We start from the raw sequence: 21,288 nt of genomic DNA, 5'->3' as shown, positions 1-21,288 counted from the left end.
GCCATGCACTTAGCTAGACCCTGGGAGGGAGTCTGCATTCCAGGCCAGCTGGGTGGGGCAGGGGGTATTCAGTGACCTTTGCATCCCCAGATATCCAACCCACCTGGCCTTGCACCCTGAGACTTGCTGCCCAGCGTGGGCATGGTTCTGGGGCTCAGCGGACTCTGGGGCCACAGAGCACTTGGCGGTGGTGAGGGAACATGAGGGACCAGTCAGGTGTGGAGCCATGGGTCTTGTGCATGTCCACAGCAGGACTGGGTCATGATACACATGCTGTGTGCAGGTCCCCTGTGAACACCTAACCCTCTCAGTGGGGAGGCCTGTGTGACTGGTGCACCTGTCCTCCACCTACCCCAGAAGAGCGGCCACATTCAAGCATTTCCATGCCCAGCCCTCAGGGACAGTTGGGAACCTGGGGTCCAGAGAGGCAGGGACTGGCCCAGGACAAATGAGGGGTGCAGAGTCCAAGGAGCAGGGCTGCTCTCCAATCCTAGGCCAGCATCAACCCACCCATGAGGTTTGCTTTGGGGATGAGAGCCCCTCAGATCCTTGGGGATAGCTCCCCACTCCGTCCCATGTGGGGACATGACCTTGGGCATCCCCAGGCAGGTAGAGGCATGTGTACCTGTGTGCACAGACACACACACACACACACACACACACACACACACACACACACACACACATATACTCTGACTGCCCAGCTGGGGGTCAGAAGGGGAGGACACCCTGGGAGCGAGGTGGGTGACAAAAAGAAGAAAGAGGTCGGAGCAGCTGGGCCATGGGGCAGGGGCATCAGGACTCCTGGCCATACCCCAGATCCATAGCATGGGGAGGGGAGACACGCCAGGCTGATGGTCAGGGGGTCCCCAAGGGGCCCAGGAGGGTTGCCAGGGCACTGGGAGAGGACAGGGTCTGGGGTCCGGTGTCCATCACCTCCCTGGGCACCTGGAAGTAGGAACAGAAACCCCCCGCTAGGAGGGGGCTACAGCACAAAAGGCCTCAGCTTACTCTTCTATCAATTGGGCTGTAGAGATGGGTGTCCCTAGGGTCCCACAGGCTTGTAGAAGAGCCTGCTGGCCTTGGATCTCCGTCCCTGACCCACTGTGCTCCCAGTCCTGGGAAAATGCTTTGTACTCCCTCGAGGTCCTTCTGAGCAGAGGGCAGCCTGGGGGCTTGGGGGGCTGAGGACCTGGGTATGCAGAACGTGGCAGAGCACTGGACCACTGGTCGGGGGACCAAGGTCAGGACCCTCCTAGGTGCAGCCTCAGGGTTCCCATTTGGAAGAGGTTCCAGAGTCAGTGCTCTGGGCATGGTGAGGAGGCCTGAGGAAGGAACTGAGCACCAGGACAGGAAAGGGAAACAGGGACAAGGGAGACTTCTGAGGGTTTCTCACATCGTCCCCGGAGCCCTCAGATCCTGCTCCTGTGAGACACTCAGAGACAGAGACAGAGACTGAACACAGGAGAGAGGAAACCAGGAGAGAGGAAACCAGGAGAAGTCACAGACTTTCCTCCAATGACATCCCATCCATTTGTTCCATTCTCTTCCTTAGAGCGCAGTCACAGAGGCCATCCACCCTGGAGGGGAGGGGACTCCCCAGGGATGTGTGACCAGGATTCGGGAATGCCCGGGAACCACTGTGGAGACTGCCCCGCACATGGGCACAGACAAGGCCCGGGGACCTGAGCCTCAACTTAATGGGAGCCCCTGGAAGTCTGTGTCACCAGGGGAAAAGGTTGGAATCAGTTCATTGCAACCTTCCCACGGGGCCTGGGACAAAGGGGTGGCTTTGCCTGGACCCCAGAGCAGACCCAGCCCCTCTGAGCTGTGTTCCATGCCCCACCCAGCCCCTGACTCATCCTTGCATTGCCACGTGCGTGCCCCAGCCTCCTGTGATAGCAGGTACGGAATGTATGTAGAGGTCCTACCCCTGATGGTGTCCCTAGAAGTAGAAGCCAGAACACCCCACTGTGCAGATGGGGAGCCTGGGGAGGCCCTGAGAGGCACAGGGTCTGTCCAGGGTCACGGCCCTGGTCACGAGCAGAAGCCCGGTCTGAACCCAGCTCTGCGTCCTCACAGCGGGGACACTGGCTGCACCCAGGCCCCCTGGGGGCTGTGGGTGGGCGGTGTGAGTGTCACTGTATGGATGAGGCATGGGGTGGAGGGTGAGCATAGAGCAGCTGGGGGAGGGGGGCCCTTGGGGGCTCTCGTGGGAGAAGGAAGTCAGGCAAGGGAGCCCCAGGCAGTGGTGACCTCACTTCCCTGACAACGGAGCCCAACAGAATTTGGAACTCGGGTAACCAGGCACCCACATTCCAGAGCCAGCCCCCTGCCCAGCTCATTTCGTTGGAGATCCTCGAACGAAGAACATGTTTGCGTGTTGCATCCCCAAGTCCGGAGGCTGCAGGCTGAGGAAAGCGCGCCCTGCAAACACTTCCCCTCACTGGGGATGTCGTGTCAGGGCTCCCCGACGCCTCTGGCCATTTGGCAGGAAGGACCAAAAGGTGACACCATGAGGCCCAGAGCCGGCCAGCCCAGCCCCACACACTCTGATCTGACTGTGCAGCCCCAGGTCCCCTCTGTGTGTGTGTGTGTGTGTGTGTGTGTGTGTGTGTGTGTGTGTGTAAGAGGGGTCTTGTAGGGTGGGGCCACTCCGAGCAGGAGCAGGCTGATGAGGGGTCAATGTCCAGTGGGCAGGTCATGTTCACACCCCAGGTCAAGCCTGGCTGGGTGGGACAGGGTGTGCGGGGGCTGCGCCCTTCTGCCCAAGGTTTATCCCGAGCCCTGCAGGGATGGGTCACTGCATCCCAGGTGCAGGGCTGTGCACGCACAGGTCTGTGTCTGATCTGGGAGCAGCAGGGGGCCTGGGCAGGAGGACAGTGAAGACAGCCGGGCAGGGCTGTGATGCCTCTGGGCCAGCTACCGGTCCCTGTCTTTGCAGAAGACCGTGGATGAGACTGAGAGGAAGCTGGTGGACACGCCCTCCTCTCCAGGAGCAGGGACAGGGGATCATCTGGGAAGGGTTCTGACTCCGCCCAGGCCACTGTCCCCAGTAGTCGTTCACTCAGTGAGTGTGATCCAGGAGCCAGAGCCCACGGAGGCCGAGCCCGAGGGTGAGAAGGCTGGGGCTGGGTGTGTGTGGTGTGTGGGGATGGGTCAGTGCTGGCCCCACAGGGAGGAGCCCCCAGAGGCTGGTGTGGGTCCAGGAGCAAGGACCGGGCTCAGAGCACCCAGTGGGTGGACTGCAGTCGGGGACACGTCCTGGTCAGGGTTCCTTCCTGGCTGCAGCTTCTCTGGGAGACCCTGGGCTGGGTTCTGTCTCTGCAAAGGCACGTGGGTGAGCTTTTCTCCTCTCACAGCTGCTCCACCATCTGAGGAACTAGAGCCGGCTCCAAGTTCATGGGCAGCTCCAGAGGGAGGGGTGGTGCCTGCAGCGACTTCAGCAGGAGACCAGGAGCCAGCAGGTGACCTGGCACCTGCCCACGGAGATCCTGAAGCTGTGCAGGAAGAGCCTGCTGGAGAACCTGCGGATGGAGAGCCTGCCCCTGAGCCCGGCAGTGCTCCTGCCCCCACACCTGCCCCTGTCTGTGTTCCTGTTCTTGCCCCTGAACCAAATCCTGCACCTGCCCCTGTCTGTGCTCCTGTTGCTGCCCCAGACCCAGCTACTGCCCCTGCGCCTGCCAGAGCCACTGCCCTTGCCCCTGCCTGTGCTCCTGTTCCTACCCTCCAGCTCTTGCCCCTGATCCTGCCTCTTCCTCTACCGCTGCCAGAGCAGCTGCCCCTTCCCCCGCCCCTGCCTGTGCTGCTGTTCCTGCCCCAGAACCAGCTCATGCCCCAACTCTTGCCCCCTCCCCTGCCAGAACTGCTGCCCCTTTCCCTGCCCCTGCCTTTGCTCTGGTTCCTGCCCTGGACCCAGCTCCTGCCCCAGCTCCTGCCCCTTCCCCTGCCCCTTCCTGTGCTCCTGTTCCTGCCCCAGACCCTGCTCCTGCTCCTACCCCAACTCCTGCCCCTTGCCCTGCCAGAACTGCTGCCCCTTTCCCTGCCCCTGCCTGTGCTCCAGTTCCTGCCCAGGACCCAGCTCCTGCCCCAGACCCAGCTCCTGCCCCAGCTCCTGCCCCTTGCCCTGCCAGAACTGCTGCCCCTTTCCCTGCCCCTGCCTGTGCTCTGGTTCCTACCCTGGAACCAGCTCCTGCCCCTTCCCCTGCCCCTGCCTGTACTCCAGTTCCTGCCCTGGACCCAGCTCCTGCCCCAACTCCTGCCCCTTCCCTTGCACCTGCCCCTTCCCCTGCCAGAACCACTGACCCTTCCCCTGCCCCTGCCTGTGCTCCAGTTCCTTCCCTGGACCCAGCTCCTGCCCCAACTCCTGCCCCTTCCCCTGCCAGAACTGCTGCCCCTTCCCCTGCCCCTGCCCATGCTCCTGTTCCTGCCCCAGACCCTGCTCCTGCCCCAACTCCTGCCCCTTGCCCTGCCAGAACTGCTGCCCCTTTCCCTGCCCCTGCCTGTGCTCTGGTTCCTGCCCTGGACCCAGCTCCTGCCCCAGCTCCTGCCCCTTCCCCTGCCCCTTCCTGTGCTCCTGTTCCTGCCCCAGACCCAGCTCCTGCCCCAGCTCCTGCCCCTTGCCCTGCCAGAACTGCTGCCCCTTTTCCTGCCCCTGCCTGTGCTCTGGTTCCTGCCCTGGACCCAGCTCCTGCCCCAGCTCCTGCCCCTTCCCCTGCCCCTTCCTGTGCTCCTGTTCCTGCCCCAGACCCAGCTCCTGCCCCAGCTCCTGCCCCTTGCCCTGCCAGAACTGCTGCCCCTTTTCCTGCCCCTGCCTGTGCTCTGGTTCCTACCCTGGAACCAGCTCCTGCCCCTTCCCCTGCCCCTGCCTGTACTCCAGTTCCTGCCCTGGACCCAGCTCCTGCCCCAACTCCTGCCCCTTCCCTTGCACCTGCCCCTTCCCCTGCCAGAACCACTGACCCTTCCCCTGCCCCTGCCTGTGCTCCAGTTCCTGCCCTGGACCCAGCTCCTGCCCCAACTCCTGCCCCTTCCCCTGCCAGAACTGCTGCCCCTTCCCCTGCCCCTGCCCATGCTCCTGTTCCTGCCCCAGACCCTGCTCCTGCCCCAACTCCTGCCCCTTGCCCTGCCAGAACTGCTGCCCCTTCCCCTGCCCCTGCCAGAGCCACTGACCCTTCCCCTGTCCCTGCCTGTGCTCCTGTTCCTGCCCCAGATCCAGCTCCTGCTCCAACTCCTGCCCCTACCCCTGCCCCTGCCTGTGCTCTTGTTCCTGCCCTGGACCCAGCTCCTGGCCCAGCTCCTGCCCCTTCCCCTGCCCCTGCCTGTGCTCTGGTTCCTGCCCCAGACCCAGCTCCTGCCCCAGATCCTGCCCCCTCCCCTGCCAGAACTGCTACCCCTTCCCCCTGCCCCTGCCTGTGGTCCTGTTCTTGCCCCTCACCCAGCTCCTGCCCTGGATCCTGCCCCTGCCACTGCTGCTGACCCTGTCCCTCCCCTTGCTCCTGCCCCTGTCCCTGCTCCTGTCCCTGCCCCTATCCCAACCCCTGCCCCTACTCCTGCTCTTGCAGGGCTCCCAGAGCCACATCCAGAGCCCACAGCCCTGCAGGGAGAGCTCCTTGTGCAATTACCCTTAGTTCTTTCACCCGAACCCGATGTCCCGCCAGAATGTTTCATCCCCTCCCCCTATGTTCTTTCTCTCTGGTACATATTGACTGTTACTTTATCTTTTCATGTTCTGTATACTGTATATTATTTGTTTTAAGTAAAATTACTTGTTTTCAATTGAACACGTCATGCACATTGAGTATATTCACAATGTTGTGCCACCCCACCAGAGAACATTGCTGCAGAATATCTCCTTCCCCAAAGGAGACCCCGAACCAGAAGTCTCCCTGCCATTTCTCCCCCAGCCCACACCCTCAAAACCCCTAAGCTGCTCTCTCTGTTTCTTTACCTGTTCCGGATGTTTCTGTAAGTGGAGTCACAATAGGTACCTTCGTGTCTGCCCACCTATTTTCAAAGGGGACTCTTTTTTTCTGTGTTTATCTGACATAGCATTTCCCTTATTCGATACTGAAATCCCCGATGGATTACAGATCAGACATAATCATAGAGACCACTTTAGGAATTAGGGGCACAATCTCAGGGCCGAGACCCCTGTTCCTGCTGGGACACCACGGCCTGACCTCAGACAGGAAACAGCTGGCTCTTCCTGTGACCCCCACAGAAACCAGGGAAATGCAGAAAGCTAGTAGACACACCACAATGGGCAAAAGCATGGCTCACAACCCAAGGCCAGAGAAACATTTCCCCTGCCTCTGGTCCAAACCGTGCTCCAAGTCACTGGGTTCCACAGGGACAGAGACCAAACACATGCAAGTCCAAGGGGGAGGATAGGCACGTGGGGAGTATGTGTCAGAGATGCAGGAGCTCTTGGGAAACGACTCCGGCAAAGGAAACCCTATGGAGGCAGCACTGGTCACGTTCAGATCAGCAGGTTTCTGGTCCAGGGACCAGCAGCCCTGGGGAGAATGTGAGGACACAGAAGTCCCCCGCAGGTCCCCTGGAGAGAAGGGTGACGGGCACCCCTGTCTGGGAGAACTGTGAGCGGCACCCACCCCAGGCCACAAGTGCACCCACCACCTAGCATGCTCCTCCTCAGACTCACCCCTGAAAACTCTCACTCGGTTTTTCACAGATGTATTTTCAGGAGTGTTCATCACAGCAGCGGTGGAGAGAGCAGGCTATGCACCAACGCTAATGCCCAAGGAGATGGAAGTGCCCCGTGTCACCATCCAGGGCCCGGGCTATGATGCCCTCGGACCTCACCCCAAATAATGGCTCCTGATGTAGGGACCCTACTTCCGTGGTTTCACTCCCTCCCTCCCTACATCATTTATTCACTCCATCATTCATTCCCCCCCGTCTCTTTCCTGCCCCTCCACCCTTCCATCCTCCCTCCCTCCCTCCCTCTTTCCCTCACTCCCATCCTCCTCAGGCCCTCCCTCATTCAGCAGAGGATCTGGGGGCCCTGCTGTGTACTGAGCACTGGGGCTTCATCAGTGAGCACCCCCAAACCATGCAGTCACATCCACTGTGGGTGGTGACAGGGGTCAGTCCTCAGGGTGAGCAGGGGTGATGAGCACCAGGAATCTGCTCCTGAAAACAGAGGCCAGTCACGCAAAGAAAAGAATGGAGAGACCCATGCTTAGCACTTCCTCTAGAAAAATCTAGTCCTGAAAAGTAAGTATGTCCTAGACTTAACGCAATGTGAGTTCTCATGGCAGGTATGCACTGATTTCTAGAACCAACGAATAAATCATCCAGTGTTGATGGGGGTTTGTGACACACCTTTTCTGACCAAATGACAGTGATTCAGCCAACATCTCCAGGACCTCTGAGTCTTCCCAAGGCCTCTGCAACCCTCTGATTCTTCCATCGACCTCCTTGGGAAGCTCTGTTGTCTTCCTTGTCGCCTGCCTCTTCTGGAACCCTTCTGTGGCCTCCCCACCAGGGCCACCCTCACCGGGATTTCCCATGACCCGTGGCTAGGTGCCCGCATCCTGTGCTGGGCCCCACGAACCCTGTGCTTTGTGCAAGGCCTATGTGCTCACTCTGGGTCACTTGGCATCTCCCCTTACAGCGGGCTACATCTTCCTGCGCTGGGTCTCCTCTGAGCAGTCTGTGAGGCCAGACTGTGCCCATGTCACAGGCAACGAAGCGTGAGTCTAGAAGGTCCAGATGACCCACTCCCAGTCCCAGCATGTAGAGAATGGGCCGAGGGTGGTTCCCAAGCAGAGGAGGACTTGGGCCCAGGGGGCCTGAGGGAGGGCATGGCATAGTGAGCCTGCAGAAGGAGAGCAAGCACCGTGGCAGCCTGGGTGCTCAGGCCTGCTGGGAGACCAGTTCCCACATGCACTGGCTCTGTCCCCAGGACTGGAGGCCATCCGGGTATCCACACTCCCAGGCTGCAGGCTGGCAGTGACTGGCAGGGGAGGAGGCACTGCTGGTGCAGGAGAGAACTCTCCACAGGGAGGAGGGGGCAGGCGCTCCCCCAGCAGCAGGTGCACTGGGGAGGGCTGAGGGGGCATCAGCAGACAGCAGTGGCTACAGCTGGGGTCTCCACACAGGCCCCTGCCTCAGGCCCAGCACGAGATTGGATGGCCTTTGTCCCCGAAACACAAAGTCTGGCCCAGGACCCCTCCCTCAAGCCCCCATTCCCAATCCTTTGTACACAGCTCAAGTGACAAGAAATGGCCAATAGTTTAGGTGGTGTTGGGTGCACAGGGACATTTGCTTTTCTGGCCCATGCTGTTAACACTGCTGGCATTTTAAAGATCTCAAGGCTTTGATTCAAAAACTGTAGGAAGGTAGCTTTGTAGCTTTCTGGAAACTCTGTGCCTTGCAGCCCTCCCATCCCACCAGCTCTGCTCAGAATCCCTCCAGGCCACAGACCCACAGTCTTGGGTCCTCAGATGGCCCAGACGATGTGATCCAGGTGGGGCAGCAGGACACACTGTGGATTTCAGCAACCCCCCCCTCCCAGAAAGTGAGGGTATCACGGGGCGAGCTGTCTGAAAACAGCCAGGTCAGGGTTCCAGGAAGACACCAGGGGCACAGGAGGAACTGGGGAGCATCTGAAGGTCAGGTGGGGACAGAGCTTCCAGGCCCTATTCCCTAACGCTCCTCATCACTCAGCCTTTCTTCCAGTGAATCTGCTTGGTTTCTGTTTGCCCGAACTGTTACCCGTTGCCCTGGACAGCAGAGACTCACATATGCCTTTAAATGTTTAGGCCATTGAATGCCCTCCAGTAGCCACCTCACTACAGTTGGTGGTAAACAAGAAGTCACTGAGGTCTCCAAGGGTCTGGACTTGGTGTTTCCCTCTTCTGAGATGGGGACACCTGTGGAAGGTGCAGATGGCCGGCTGGGGGTGGGGGGCAGGCACCTGACATGGACAGATGGGGTAGGTGAGGCCCGAGGCCCCGGGGGTGTGTGTCCGGCATCTGGACTGAACAGGTCTTCAAAGCTGCAGATTGGTTGGGATCATCTTCAGGCTGAGAAGGAAGATGAGGGGAGCAGAGGGGAGCAGAGGAGGCTCAGCTTAGACAGGAGAGGGCTCAGCCACTCCTTTGGGGGAAAAGTGGGTCAGGTCCAGGCTCATGGGGACAGACCTTTGGCCACTGTGTTACGTGAAATAAGCCAGTCCCTAAAGGACCGATACTGGAGGACCCCACTCGTGAGGGACGGAGAGCAGTCTGATTCATAGAGATGGAAGGAGCTGCTGGGTGCCGGGGCTGGGGAGGGGGAATGGGGGTTAGGGTCTCGTGGGTAGAGGTTCAGTTTGGGATGATGAAGAAGTTGTGGCGATGGATGGAGGTGGCGGGTGCAGAGCAGTGAATGTATGTATTGTCACTGAATTGTACCCTGAAACGTGCTTAACGGTATCAGTCGTATGTCCACTACACCACAATAGGAAAGTAGTGAGTCAGGAGGACGGGGCCATCGCGAGTCCCAGGAGGGCCCTGGAGCAGGGACCCTGTATCTTGGGTCTCGCTCTCACGCTCTGCCCCTTGTTGGTGACCGAGCTCACAGTAGGCACTCAGTGAATGCTTGCTAACACATAGTGCAGAGAGAGTCCACAAGTGCAAACCCTCCAGTGGGCACTGAGGGATCCCAAGAGGACGCGCATCCAGACAGAGCCAGTGCCCACATCTCACAAACACCAGCACAGAAATAGCCATTTAAAACCAAGGCAGGAACCAGAAATAACCCAGAGGGCTCCATGCTCCTGGAGGCCATGCTAGCGGTCACAGCCTCTGGTGGTCAGGGGACTGGGGGTCTGAGAGGTGGCTCAGCGCACCCCTGACCCTGAAGGCCCATGGCTGCCGCGAGGTGCAGGGACTGGGAGGAAGACCCAGCCAGGGCCCGTTCTGGCTCCAAGGCTGCTGCAGGGCCGCTCCCAGCCCATCAGGCGATGTCTGTTTAGAACCAGGGAGAAAACCTTTTCCCTCAATTGTTCTTTTTAAAGATGGTTGCTCAGCATTGACACAGAAAAACATTCGACATAAAACTGGAGCCGTTCGCAGCTGCAAATGACCCAGAAATGATCGAAATGCACTGACCACAAAGAAAGGAACTTGTGCCCCAGGCAGGCCTCCTGTGCATGGCGGCAGCTAGGGGCCCTGGACATGCCCGAGCGGGCAGTGCTAGACTCCACAGTTGAGAGGACAGAAGAAGGAATCTGCTCTTATGGCTCCGCTCAGAGAGGCCACCCTGACGGAGACGGGGCGAGCCCTTCATGCGTTCTGGATGTCCTGGTGATTCTTGGGCACTGCCCGAATCTCAGCATCTTCATGACCTGGGTGGGGGGAGGGCAGCCCAGCAGCCTCAGGTCCCACGTGGCCTCCGGGGCTTGGTGGGCTTGTGGTTCAGGTGGCTCTTGTCAGGACACATGGCCTCCATGCCATTGGCCAGGTCGACCCCCATTGCCTGGTGACAGGCCAATGTCAGTCAGTGAACCTCCACCACTGACCCCCCCCAAAAGGCCCCCATATAGTAAAAGTTGCCCTGGCGCCTGGGGTTGTGGGCCTGGGACTGCGGCCGGCGCGCGTAGCTGAAGTTCTCATTGGCCACCCAGTAGAAACTGGGGTACAAAGTGACAAAGGGGGGGGACAGGATCTCCACACCCCCGTGGTCGTGGAACTTCACGTCCACATCCGCGCACACCAGGTCGTCCACCTCACGGAGGAAGCGCTGCTCACAGAAGCGGCTGATCGTCGCCATGTGCTGCATGGACACATTGTGCCAGAGCAGGGGTGCCACAGACCTCGAGGACCACCACCCTCCGGCCTTCCCGGAGAGGCACACAGGCCCGGCAGCTGGTGGTTCGTGAAGACGTACTAGGTGACCCTGTGTCCACCATGAGGAGCACCACCCTCCGGCCTTCCCAGAGGGGCACACGGGGCACAGCAGCCAGCTGGTCAGTGAAGACCTAGTAGGTGACCCTGTGTCCCACCATGAAGTCCTTCTTTGCCATCTGCAGGACCAGCTCCAGGAAGACCACATAGCTACAGGGACAGCGTGAGAGGAGGGTCACTGCCAGAGGCTGGCAGCAGGACCCCAAAGCTGGGGACTGTGCACATGTGTACCTTCTTCAAGGGGTCAGGCCCTGGGCTGCTTTAAGCAACAGCCACTCTCCAGGCCTCTCCTGAGTGAGTCTGCCCATAGGGCCTCCCTACCTTCTGCTCCCAGAGATGGGGGCTGTCAGCACCCCATCTTACAAAGGGGTGCCTAAGGCTTAAGAGATTGGAAGCCCATGCAGCCCCACATGGGCTCTAGCATGCTGGAGCCAGGAATACTCCCCCTGTGCTGAGCTCCTGGGCAAACCCCCAGGTCCTGTCCCCACCTGCCAGGAGCGGAGCACCTTGGGGCATAGCCCTTGTTTCTATGCCCTACAGTCTGGGTAGAACCAGCAGGGCCGGCCACCAGCCCCATTTTGTTTTGAGTCGGATGTCACCGGCCCCCACAGAGCTGTCTCCACCTCCTGTAGGGTCCTCCCTTGAAGGCTACTGGGCATCCTGCTGACAAGGTCCTCAGTAAACCCCTGGTATTCCTAGGAGGGGTCACCCTCGAACTCCCCCAGGTCAGGAATCAGGTCCAGCCCATGGTCAGGGAAGGGGAAAGAGGACCTCTGGAAGAAGAAGGAGCTTGCTTAGGCCCCAGCCTTGAATCCAAGGGTGTAAGCTTCCAGGTCCAGGTCTACATCTCCCCAGACAAGAAGTTGGGAGTCTTGCCCAACCACCTCACATGACTGGTCCCCCTTTGAGGGGACTACCTGCTCCCCACCATAGGGACAGCAGCTCCCCCATCATCAGGCAAGTTTGGTGAGCCCTCTGAGACTGATTTTTTACGCAGACACTAAGGCTACGTCCTTACACCTGCCCCATCACAGGCAGGTTAGCAAATTGCCCACATCGGGAAGGTGGGCACTACATTTAAATAGCGGACAGGCACATTCAACCAGCAGACATGAGTCAGGTCATCAGGGGGCAATTCGGGGCCCAGCCAACGGGGAAACAAGCCAAACATGAAGCAGGGGGAGAGGAGTGCTCCTGGCAGAGGGCACAGTGAATGCAAAGGCTTGGACTCAGGCCTGAGGCACACGAGGGACAATCATACTTCTGGGTGGCCCACAGAGGGGCAGGCTGTGATGGGAGAGGTGAGGCTGGAGAGGATGGGCAGGAGGGGAGCAGACCACAGAGAGGCCCAAATGTTATGTGTCGAAAAGATCACTCTGGTTACTGGAGGAGAATGGGCTCTGTGCGGAAGAGGACAGGGAGACCCCTAACCCTAACCCAACCATAACCCTAACAACCCGTAACACCAATCCTAACCACTAATACCAACCCAAATGAAATCATCACAAAACCAGCAAACACTTTCCTACACCTGTCTTAAAATAGATGTAAGAAGCCTGATCAGAAAAATTGCAAAACCAAGAGCTCTTAAATATATTGTACATCATAAGTGTCTCTTCACAAATATGTCAAAGTTTGTTCAATATACTGAAAACAAGCAATGTTATACTCTGCAATAAATTTTTAAATAAAAACATGTGGTCATATTAATTGAAAAGGTTCTAACCAAAATCCAATGTCTGTTGCTGATATAAACACTCATGAAAACAGGAATAAGGGGTAATCTTTTTCAATAAATCTATAGCAAGCACCATGCTCAAGTCTGAAGATTGACAGCTCTCCTCCGAAATCGGGAACAAGGACAGGATGCTGGCTTTCACAGAAGGGTAGATACTGTGTGATTCCACCTGTATGAGGTATCTAGAGACAGAAAGTTGAACGTGGCTGCAGGGCTGAGAGGAAAGGGGAATGGGGAGTTGGTGTTTCATGCATGCAGTCTCCCTCAGGGAGAAAGAAAAAGTTCTAGAGAATGATGTACCACCGTGTGAACTCAGCTAAGGCCAGACAACTGTGAACCTGAAAAGTTTTAAGTGGTAAATGTTACTATGTTTAGTCACAGTGAAAAAATGAAGGACCGATAATGTGTCACCACGTGGATGGACACTGAAAACAGCCCCAGTGACATAAGCCACCCAGAAAAGGCCACCCAGATTGGAGCCATCTGTGCTCCTTAAATCCATCAGGGTTGTGCAAATATGGGAAAGTCTCGGGAGCAGTTGCAGAAGAAGAAAACTGGATCCGAATGGAGCAGGACATTTCAGACAGCGGGGCAGGTGGCGACAGTTCAAGTGGGCCTGTGGTCTGGATTATAATATGGAAACCGCGGTGATTTCCTCGTTCAGGGCTATGTGGTGGTTCCGCGGGATGGTGTCCCTGTTCGGGGTAAAACGCACTGAAGTATCCCGTGTGAAGTGGCAAATGTGGTAAAGAAACGACAGCTGGGGAGTCCGAGTGTGGAGATAAAGCGTATTTGTGCTCTGTGACAGGTTCACTGCACCTTGAAATCAACCCAGAGTCAAGTACTCTTACAAACAACCAGGTCAGCACCAGGTCACAGGAGCAGAGCCCACATCAAGCTTCCTGATGGAGGCCACGTCCTCCCAGACCCAGTTCACCCACCGCAGAGAGGCCACTCGCCAGTGTAGGAGGCCACAGGTTAGCAAGAGACTTGTGGGAGGATGACATCGGTGGCCCCTGTGTCTTGGGTGCAGGAGAATCAGAGGGATCTGGAATTCGAATTTTCCACAATGCTCCACCAAAAAATGGTTAGAACTGTGAAAATGCATGAAAGGAAACCTCAGTACAGTGGACTGGGGACTCCAGAAGGGGCGCTGGGCGGGGGAGCCGACCACTCAGTGTCAGTTACAGGCCCCACAGCAGAGACTCATCAGTCACAGGCCCCAAAGGGGAAGACGTGGGTTTCACCTCCTCCCAGAAATCACCACCCCTGCAGCTCAGCCAGGGAGAAGCCTCCATCACCCCAAACCCATGCTTTTCTCCAGTGGACTTTCCTTCAGAACAACCCTCCCAACTCCCTCCTCCTCCTCCGTGAAATACTGAACAGGGAACAGCCCTGTCCTTGGACACCCCTGACACACCGACAACAGACGTCGAGGGAGACGGACAGCCCTGCTCTCGGACACCTGGGAGACACCGCCGACAGACGTCGAGGGAGACGGACAGCCCTGCTCTCGGACACCTGGGAGACACCGCCGACAGACGTCGAGGGAGACGGACAGCCCTGCTCTCGGACACCTGGGAGACACCGACGACAGACATCAAGGGAGACTGACGGCCCTGTCCTCGGACACCCGTGAGACACCGACGACAGACATCGAGGGAGATGGACAGCCCTGCTCTCAGACACCCGGGAGACACTGACGACAGACGTCGAGGCAGATGGACAGCCCTGTCCTCGGACACCCGGGACACACCGACGACAGACGGACACCCGTGAGACACCGACGACAGACGTCGAAGGAGACGGACAGCCCTGCTCTCAGACACCCGGGACACACCGACGACAGACGGACACCCGTGAGACACCGCCGACAGACGTCAAGGGAGACGGACAGCCCTGCTCTCAGACACCCGGGAGACACCGACGACAGACATCGAGGGAGACTGACGGCCCTGTCCTCAGACACCCGTGAGACACCAACGACAGACAGACACCCGTGAGACACCGACACCAGGTTTCTCACTGTTGGAGTGGGAAGTTACAAATCAGCAAAGGGAGAAGATCACAATAGTCATGTGGTGGTGGACCAGGTTGGAGGCATCAGTATAAACTCATTTTCAGCTTAATATGGATGCAGACAATTTCACAAAATGAGGTTATCATATGATTTCTCTTATCTATGGAACATTAGAACTAGGAAGATCGGCAGGGGAAGAAAGGGATAAAGAAAGGGGGGGTAGGGGCGCCTGGGTGGCACAGCGGTTAAGCGTCTGCCTTCGGCTCAGGGCGTGATCCCGGTGTTGTGGGATCGAGCCCCACATCAGGCTCCTCCGCTATGAGCCTGCTTCTTCCTCTCCCACTCCCCCTGCTTGTGTTCCCTCTCTCGCTGGCTGTCTCTATCTCTGTCGAATAAATAAATAAAATCTTAAAAAAAAAAAAAGAAAGGGGGGGTAATCAGAAGGGGGAATGAAGCATGAGAGACTATGGACTCTGAGAAACAAACTGAGGGCTTCAGAGGGGAGGGGGGTGGGGGAATGGGATAGGCTGGTGATGGGTAGTAAGGAGGGCACGTATTGCATGGTGCACTGGGTGTTATACGCAACTAATGAATCATCCAACTTTACATCAAAAACCAAGGACGTACGGTATAGTGACTAACATAATATAATAAAAAAACATTTAAAAAAATAACACATCAATATTTGTTCATGAATTGTGACAATTCTGTGGAAGACTAGAAAGAAATTAAAGTCAAATAAAAGAAACTTATTGCACCAGACAGGAAACCTAGAGGAAATGGGTGATTTCTTAGTAAAAATACACCTTAACAAAAGGGACCCTAAAATAAGGAAAAAACAAGCAGACCAATTAGCCATCCAAGGCCCCTTCCTCCTGCTGGTTCTCTGCTCACTGTTCAAGGTTTTCCTCTCCCAGGACAGGGAAGGAACAGGGACAGAGGTGTTCTGGAGCTCCCCTGAGACCTGACCCCACTCAGTCTTCCTCTCCCCAGCCGTGCCCTGCCCAGTGAGGACACTGTGCACAGGGAGTCTCAGGGATTGTAGATTCTGATATGCCAGCTGGGACTTTTTGGCTTGAAAGGAACTGGACACACTGACTGAAGTAAAATAAATTAATATTTTTAAACGGTCAGGAAAAAATTATTACTCGTAAGAGGTTTGGACCTGGCAGGCCCAAGGGCTCACATTTTCACAGTGTGACCTGGACCCTCTCTAACCCTCCATCCTGCTAAGTGCTCTGGGGTGGCCCCATTCCCAGGCACACTCTCTCTCACTGCATCTGGGGCCTCCCCACAACTCCAGGCTGACACCCACTCACCATCCATTCTACTGGGAAGGATTTCTCTTTCCCTTGGGTTCCATGAAAAGTCATGGCTTTCAGTGTCTTTGGCCCAGCTTGGGTCACACTCTCATCGTTGAAGCCATTAGAGCACCCAGAGAACAGAGCATGGGGTTGGGTAGACTTGGATCATACGCCCATCTCTGAGGTGGGTGGAGAGTGGGGTCTGCCCTCTGGAACTGTTTGGATGGGAGGCCGGTGAGATGCGGTTCCCAAAGGCAAGCTGAGGTGCTGGACTTGGACGTGAGAATGGATACCAGGCTGGGAAAGCAGCAGATTCCACATCACTGGTGGCTGACTGCACGGCTGTGGGGTCTGAAGCCCAGGGAAGGAAGGAGTCACTTAGGGTCAGGGCTGCAGCTGCCCATCCAGTGCTCCTGCTGTTCTCCCACGATGACAACACACTCTTCCACTTGCTGAAAAAGCAACTTTGCTGTTGGTGGGAAACAAGACTCCTGCCCTGGGCACTGGGTCCTCATGTCTCAGAGACTGGAAGGCACACAGATCTCACTCATGTCCCTGGGAGGAGGGAGCCCTGGAGTGACACCTGCCCCCACATTAATCACCCATCCCCAAAGAACAAACTGGCTCATTTTCTAGTCTCTTCTCTCTCCTTTACAAAGAGAGAGACCAGATGTGTGGGTGGTGAGGAAATTAGTGCTCAGTGAAGCAGTGGGAGGCTCAAGGATTATCCCACAGCACAGAATCCATACTTGGCAGGCTGTTCAAAGGCCACAGACCCTGGGTCATGCATGCAGTCTCAGTGAGATACTGCCTGCTGGGACACACAGTTGTTCCTATATCCTTGATTCCTAACAAGTATGCATGTCAAATATTTGCATTATAACTGGAGGCCAAAAGACTGCAGGGCCAGTCTGCTGTATGGGTGCTGGGACCAGAGATACATTCTAGGTTTGGAAGGTTATTACCTCTCTTGGCAGGCAGACAGGCAGGCTATGAGGGAGAAGGTGCTTATCTCAACCACACAGATAGTGGCAATGGAAACATCCCAAGGGGCTGTCTACACTGTCCATGGACCTGTTAAATTGTCAGGAGCACAGTCAGCTTAATAATTGGCCATGGGGGTTGTCAAGACCCAGGCTGGCCTGAGCTGGAAGACCACAGATGCTTACCTGGGTGATCAAAGGCCAAGGACTGTTCTGTCTGAGACCTGACTGTCTACTGCTGATCATTCAGATGGGATGAAGGATCCAGCCGGCGCCAGGAGAATGCCTCCAGCCCCCAAAAGGCTGCACATGGGGGCGGGTAGGCCACGGAAACCAAATCCGTATAAATCCACATATGTCTACTGAGTGCCCTTCTGGGTCAGGGCTGTACTAGAATCTGGAGCTTCCCAGGCAGAGTGGGGATAGCAGCACCCTTCCCAGATAGGAGAGTGGAAGGGCTCTGCATGATCTCTGAGACCTTCCAAAATCCTTGACTGGAGTTGAGTTGGAATTGAAATAGTCAGATATTTCACTCCTCTTTTAGAGCTCAACACTGAGAGGCAAAAAAGCAATGTCCTAGCTCAACCTCTAATCCAAGTGTGACCACAGGTGAGTCCTGTCCATCCTAGAGGTTCACAGACATAGAGGAGACACAAAGTATCTGTGAGTTCAAGACCTGTTGGGCTCCATGCTGGTGGAGTCTACTTTAAAAAATCAATAGATAAAAATAAAAGAGCCTCTTCTATGGTTTTGCTGTACTTTGCTGGTCTTGCATTACAATTCTCTGCCATTTCCTAATAAACCTACTTGGCTGGTAAAATAACTGACAGTTTTATTTTTAAAGTTAATACCTTATTTTGACTTACGTCTTTAAAAGCCTTCTCTTCAGGGGTGCCTGGGTGGCTCAGTCGTTAAGTGTCTGCCTTTGGCTCAGGGCGTGATCCCGGCGTTCTGGGATCGAGCCCCACATCAGGATCCTCTGCTGGGAGCCTGCTTCTTCCTCTCCCACTCCCCCTGCTGTGTTCCCTCTCTCGCTGGCTGTCTCTATCTGTCAAATAAATAAATAAAATCTTTAAAAAATAAAAATAAATAAATAAATAAATAAAAGCCCTCTCTTCAAATACAAATAAAAAGAAGATGTGGTCCATATATACAATGGAATATTACTCAGCTATCAAAAAGAACGATTTCTCAACATTTGCTGCAACATGGACGGCACTGGAGGAGATAACGCTAAGTGAAATAAGTCAAGCAGAGAAAGAATTATCATATGATTTCTCTCATCTATGGAACATGAGAACTAGGAAGATCAGTAGGGGAAGAAAGGGATAAAGAAAGGGGGGGTAATCAGAAGGGGGAATGAAGCATGAGAGACTATGGACTATGAGAAACAAACTGAGGGCTTCAGAGGGGAGGGGGTGGGGGAATGGGATAGGCTGGTGATGGGTAGTAAGGAGGGCACGTATTGCATGGTGCACTGGGTGTTATACGCAACTAATGAATCATCGAACTTTACATCAGAAACCAGGGATGTACCGTATAGTGACTAACATAATAAAAAAAATTTTTTCTAATGATGGAAAAAAAAAGAACGTGAGTGTAAAAACTTATAATCGAATGGTGTGGAGATCGATAATAAAGCCTGATTTGTGTGCAAAATAAATAAATAAAAATATAAATAAATAAATAAATAAATAAATAAAGCCCTCTCTTCAAATACAATCACATTCTGAAGTACTGAGAGTTAGGATGTCAACATATGACTTTTTGGGAGGACAAAACTCAGCCCCTAACAAGGACCCTTGTAAGGGAGGACGTGCTCTTTGTTTTTCTTACAAGTCAACGAAGTGTGGAGATTCAGAGCACACGCCGTCAGACTGCTAGCTGCAAATCTCTAAAGGCTGCGGCTTTTTAGCTGTGTCACTTTAGACACGTTACTTCAACATTTCTTGGTCTGCAATAAAGAATAATGACTACTTTAAAGGATTCTTGAGACGATCAAATAAAATAACTTCAAGGGCGTGACCTAGTGCCTAGCAGGTGGTAACTAGATAAACCCCAGCTGTTGTGTAGCGGTTACTATTAAAACACTTATGGTGAGTGAGCACTGGGGAGAAGGTGGTAGAAACCTGCCCTCATCAGAGCTTGAGGTCGCTCAGGGGCACATTTAAGGCCTGTAGACACACCTTCAAGTCGGCCTCGGCCGTGGGAATGGGGCTTGGGTCTGTGCGACTTACGGAGCGAAGGCCCCGGCAAGGAGGGCGTGATCGCAGCTGGAGAGTCCCACAGCTTGATACCAGTGGAGCTGCGAGCAGGCGCCAGAGTCAACCCCCTCTACTTTGTACTGCAAGCTGTCAGCCCAGGGCTGGGGGGGGGGGCGGCGGCGGGGGGGCGACCTCCACAGCTCAGCCCTTCCCACCAGCCACGCGTGAACTGCCGGTCCCCAGCACACACAGAGCCGGGGGAAGAGGCACCGACCAGCAAAGGAGTCTGCACGGGGCCTCAGCAATGACCTGGGGTCCAATCTGCACGGGACGCCCTGATCCAGGAAGTCGGCCCGACCTCCTCCAGGTCACTTAGCGACGGAACAGCGGCGCAGGTTGAAGGCGCGCTCGGCACACACCTGCCCATGAGAGGTGAGGGCTCCGGGGGCGACGGCACCTGACTCAGCAGGCCGATATGACCCAGGGGAAAGCTCCTAGCAGGGGGCATGGCACACGGTACGTTTCGCTACCTACGAAACACACCCAACAGGCCCGACTGGAACGCGGGGGCGGGGCCTCGCAGGCCTGAGGGAATTCGCCAGAGCACGCGCCGGAAGTACTCGCAAGGGGTCCGGGGAGTGTGGACTCCCAGCACCCGCTTGCGCCCTCCCTTTTGCGTATTTCCGGCGCGACGGCGGGCGTGATGACACCCTGAGCCGGCGCCTGTTATGCGGGCCAGTTCACGCTTGTTCAGGGGCAGCTCCCGGAAGCAGCTCATGCCGGGCGAGGCTCCTGCTGGGGTCAGGGAACCGGGATCCTGGCCCAGCGGGTGGGCACGATGCGACTGGGCTCCGGGACCTTTGCCGCCTGCTGCGTGGTGATCGAGGTGCTCGGGGTCGCGCTCTTCCTTCGGGGATTCTTCCCGGCTCCGGTTCGTTCCTCTTCCAGGACGGAGCACCAAGCAGAGCCCCCAGCGCCCGAACCCTCGGCTGGTACGGACCCCTCCCCGGCCGTCTCTGCTCCCCGGGCCCCACTTTCGCCAGAGGACCCTCCTTACGAGCCTCGCCTCTCGGACTTCTCGAGGATCCCGAGTGCTCTCCTCTTCTCTTCAGGTCCCCACACCCAGGAAGCCTCTTTCTGTATCGCACAGCTTTGTGGCCCCCACCACTGCCAGCCACACTTCGCTCTCCTCCCTCGTGGCGGCAAAGAAAGCTCTCCGCACCCAGGCGCCCGCCTCTCCCGACGTCTGCTCATCCAGTCACACCCCCCGCCCCCTTCCCTGGACCGGCCAGCGCGTCACTCCCTTTTCTAGGCACCCTTTTCGCTCAGTAAGACACTACAGATAAGATTCCTGCTGACCGACCCCCGCGTTTTCTTCTATGACATTTTTCCAAGACCCCTTCCCCCCACCCCGCCCAGTAGCCCTCGCCTACCCAGCAGTACACACTAGGTAAAGGCTCTCCCGTTTTTGACCAGGTCCACACGATACCAGCCACTGACTGTGTAGACACAATTTGTAGACGCTTGCCCATCCCCTACCTGCTGCACTGTGTTTTGAATCAAGCTCCCTAAATGTCAAATATCCAGGAATCTCACGAAAGGACTCGCCTTTCCCAGTATTCACCGTGCAAAGGGCAATTCATGGTTCATACTGGGGCTCCTTCTGCTTCCTTGTCATCCCCACACTACTGATATCAGGTCCTTTTCTTTGGGTTGAGATAGGTAGATATGACAGCATATATGCTGGAGAAGTAGGCCTGAAGTAGATTATAAGGTGCTTGGGTGCTAAATACAGTTTAAAATTCAATTTCCTTTTTCCTTTCAAACATTTTTAGGAGCCAGTTCCAACTGGACCAAGCTCCCACCACCTCTATTCAGAAAAGTTGTTATTATGCTGATAGATGGCTTGAGAGACGATTTTGTGTTTGGGTCAAAGGGTGTGAAATACATGCCCTACACAACTTACCTTGTGGAGAAAGGAGCATCCCACAGTTTTGTGGCTGAAGCAAAGCTGCCTACAGTTACTATGCCTCGAATCAAGGTAAACAGTTTGACTTGATGTGTCGTAAGTCGTGGTTTCGCTCTTCGGGAGGGTCCAAGGGGCTCCGTGCTCTTTCACTTGGAGT

The 21,288-nt window shown here is 56.0% G+C and overlaps 1 protein-coding gene and 1 pseudogene across 4 annotated transcripts in view; one reads left to right on the top strand and one right to left on the bottom strand.

The window, feature by feature from the left end:
* Nucleotides 1-9,240: 9,240 nt before the first annotated feature.
* LOC123789952 (histo-blood group ABO system transferase 2-like) lies at nucleotides 9,241-19,714 on the bottom strand (annotated as a pseudogene). The gene is made up of 4 exons (XR_015725612.1): nucleotides 18,795-19,714; nucleotides 17,825-18,006; nucleotides 10,905-13,745; nucleotides 9,241-10,822 (listed from the first exon to the last, which is right to left on the bottom strand). The product of XR_015725612.1 is annotated as a histo-blood group ABO system transferase 2-like (transcript).
* The window catches only part of PIGG (phosphatidylinositol glycan anchor biosynthesis class G (EMM blood group)), a 42,388-nt gene continuing 40,671 nt past the window's right edge, over nucleotides 19,572-21,288 (top strand). The window contains exons 1-2 of one of the 3 annotated variants that reach the window (XM_045774775.2): nucleotides 19,572-19,594; nucleotides 20,998-21,203. In XM_045774775.2, the coding sequence (XP_045630731.2) occupies nucleotides 19,588-19,594; nucleotides 20,998-21,203 (213 nt within the window). In that variant the 5' untranslated portion in view covers nucleotides 19,572-19,587. Of the gene's footprint in view, nucleotides 19,595-19,862; nucleotides 20,155-20,997; nucleotides 21,204-21,288 lie in introns of those variants that run through there. The other 2 variants (XM_045774776.2, XM_045774773.2) reach the window with 2 other exon arrangements.

Source organism: Ursus americanus, chromosome 8 (assembly GCF_024610735.1).
Source record: "Ursus americanus isolate L20-20 chromosome 8, mUrsAme1.1.p, whole genome shotgun sequence".
Taxonomy (NCBI): Eukaryota; Metazoa; Chordata; class Mammalia; order Carnivora; family Ursidae; genus Ursus; species Ursus americanus.
Note: the sequence above shows the minus strand (reverse complement) of the source record. Positions and strands in the feature narration are given on the sequence as shown.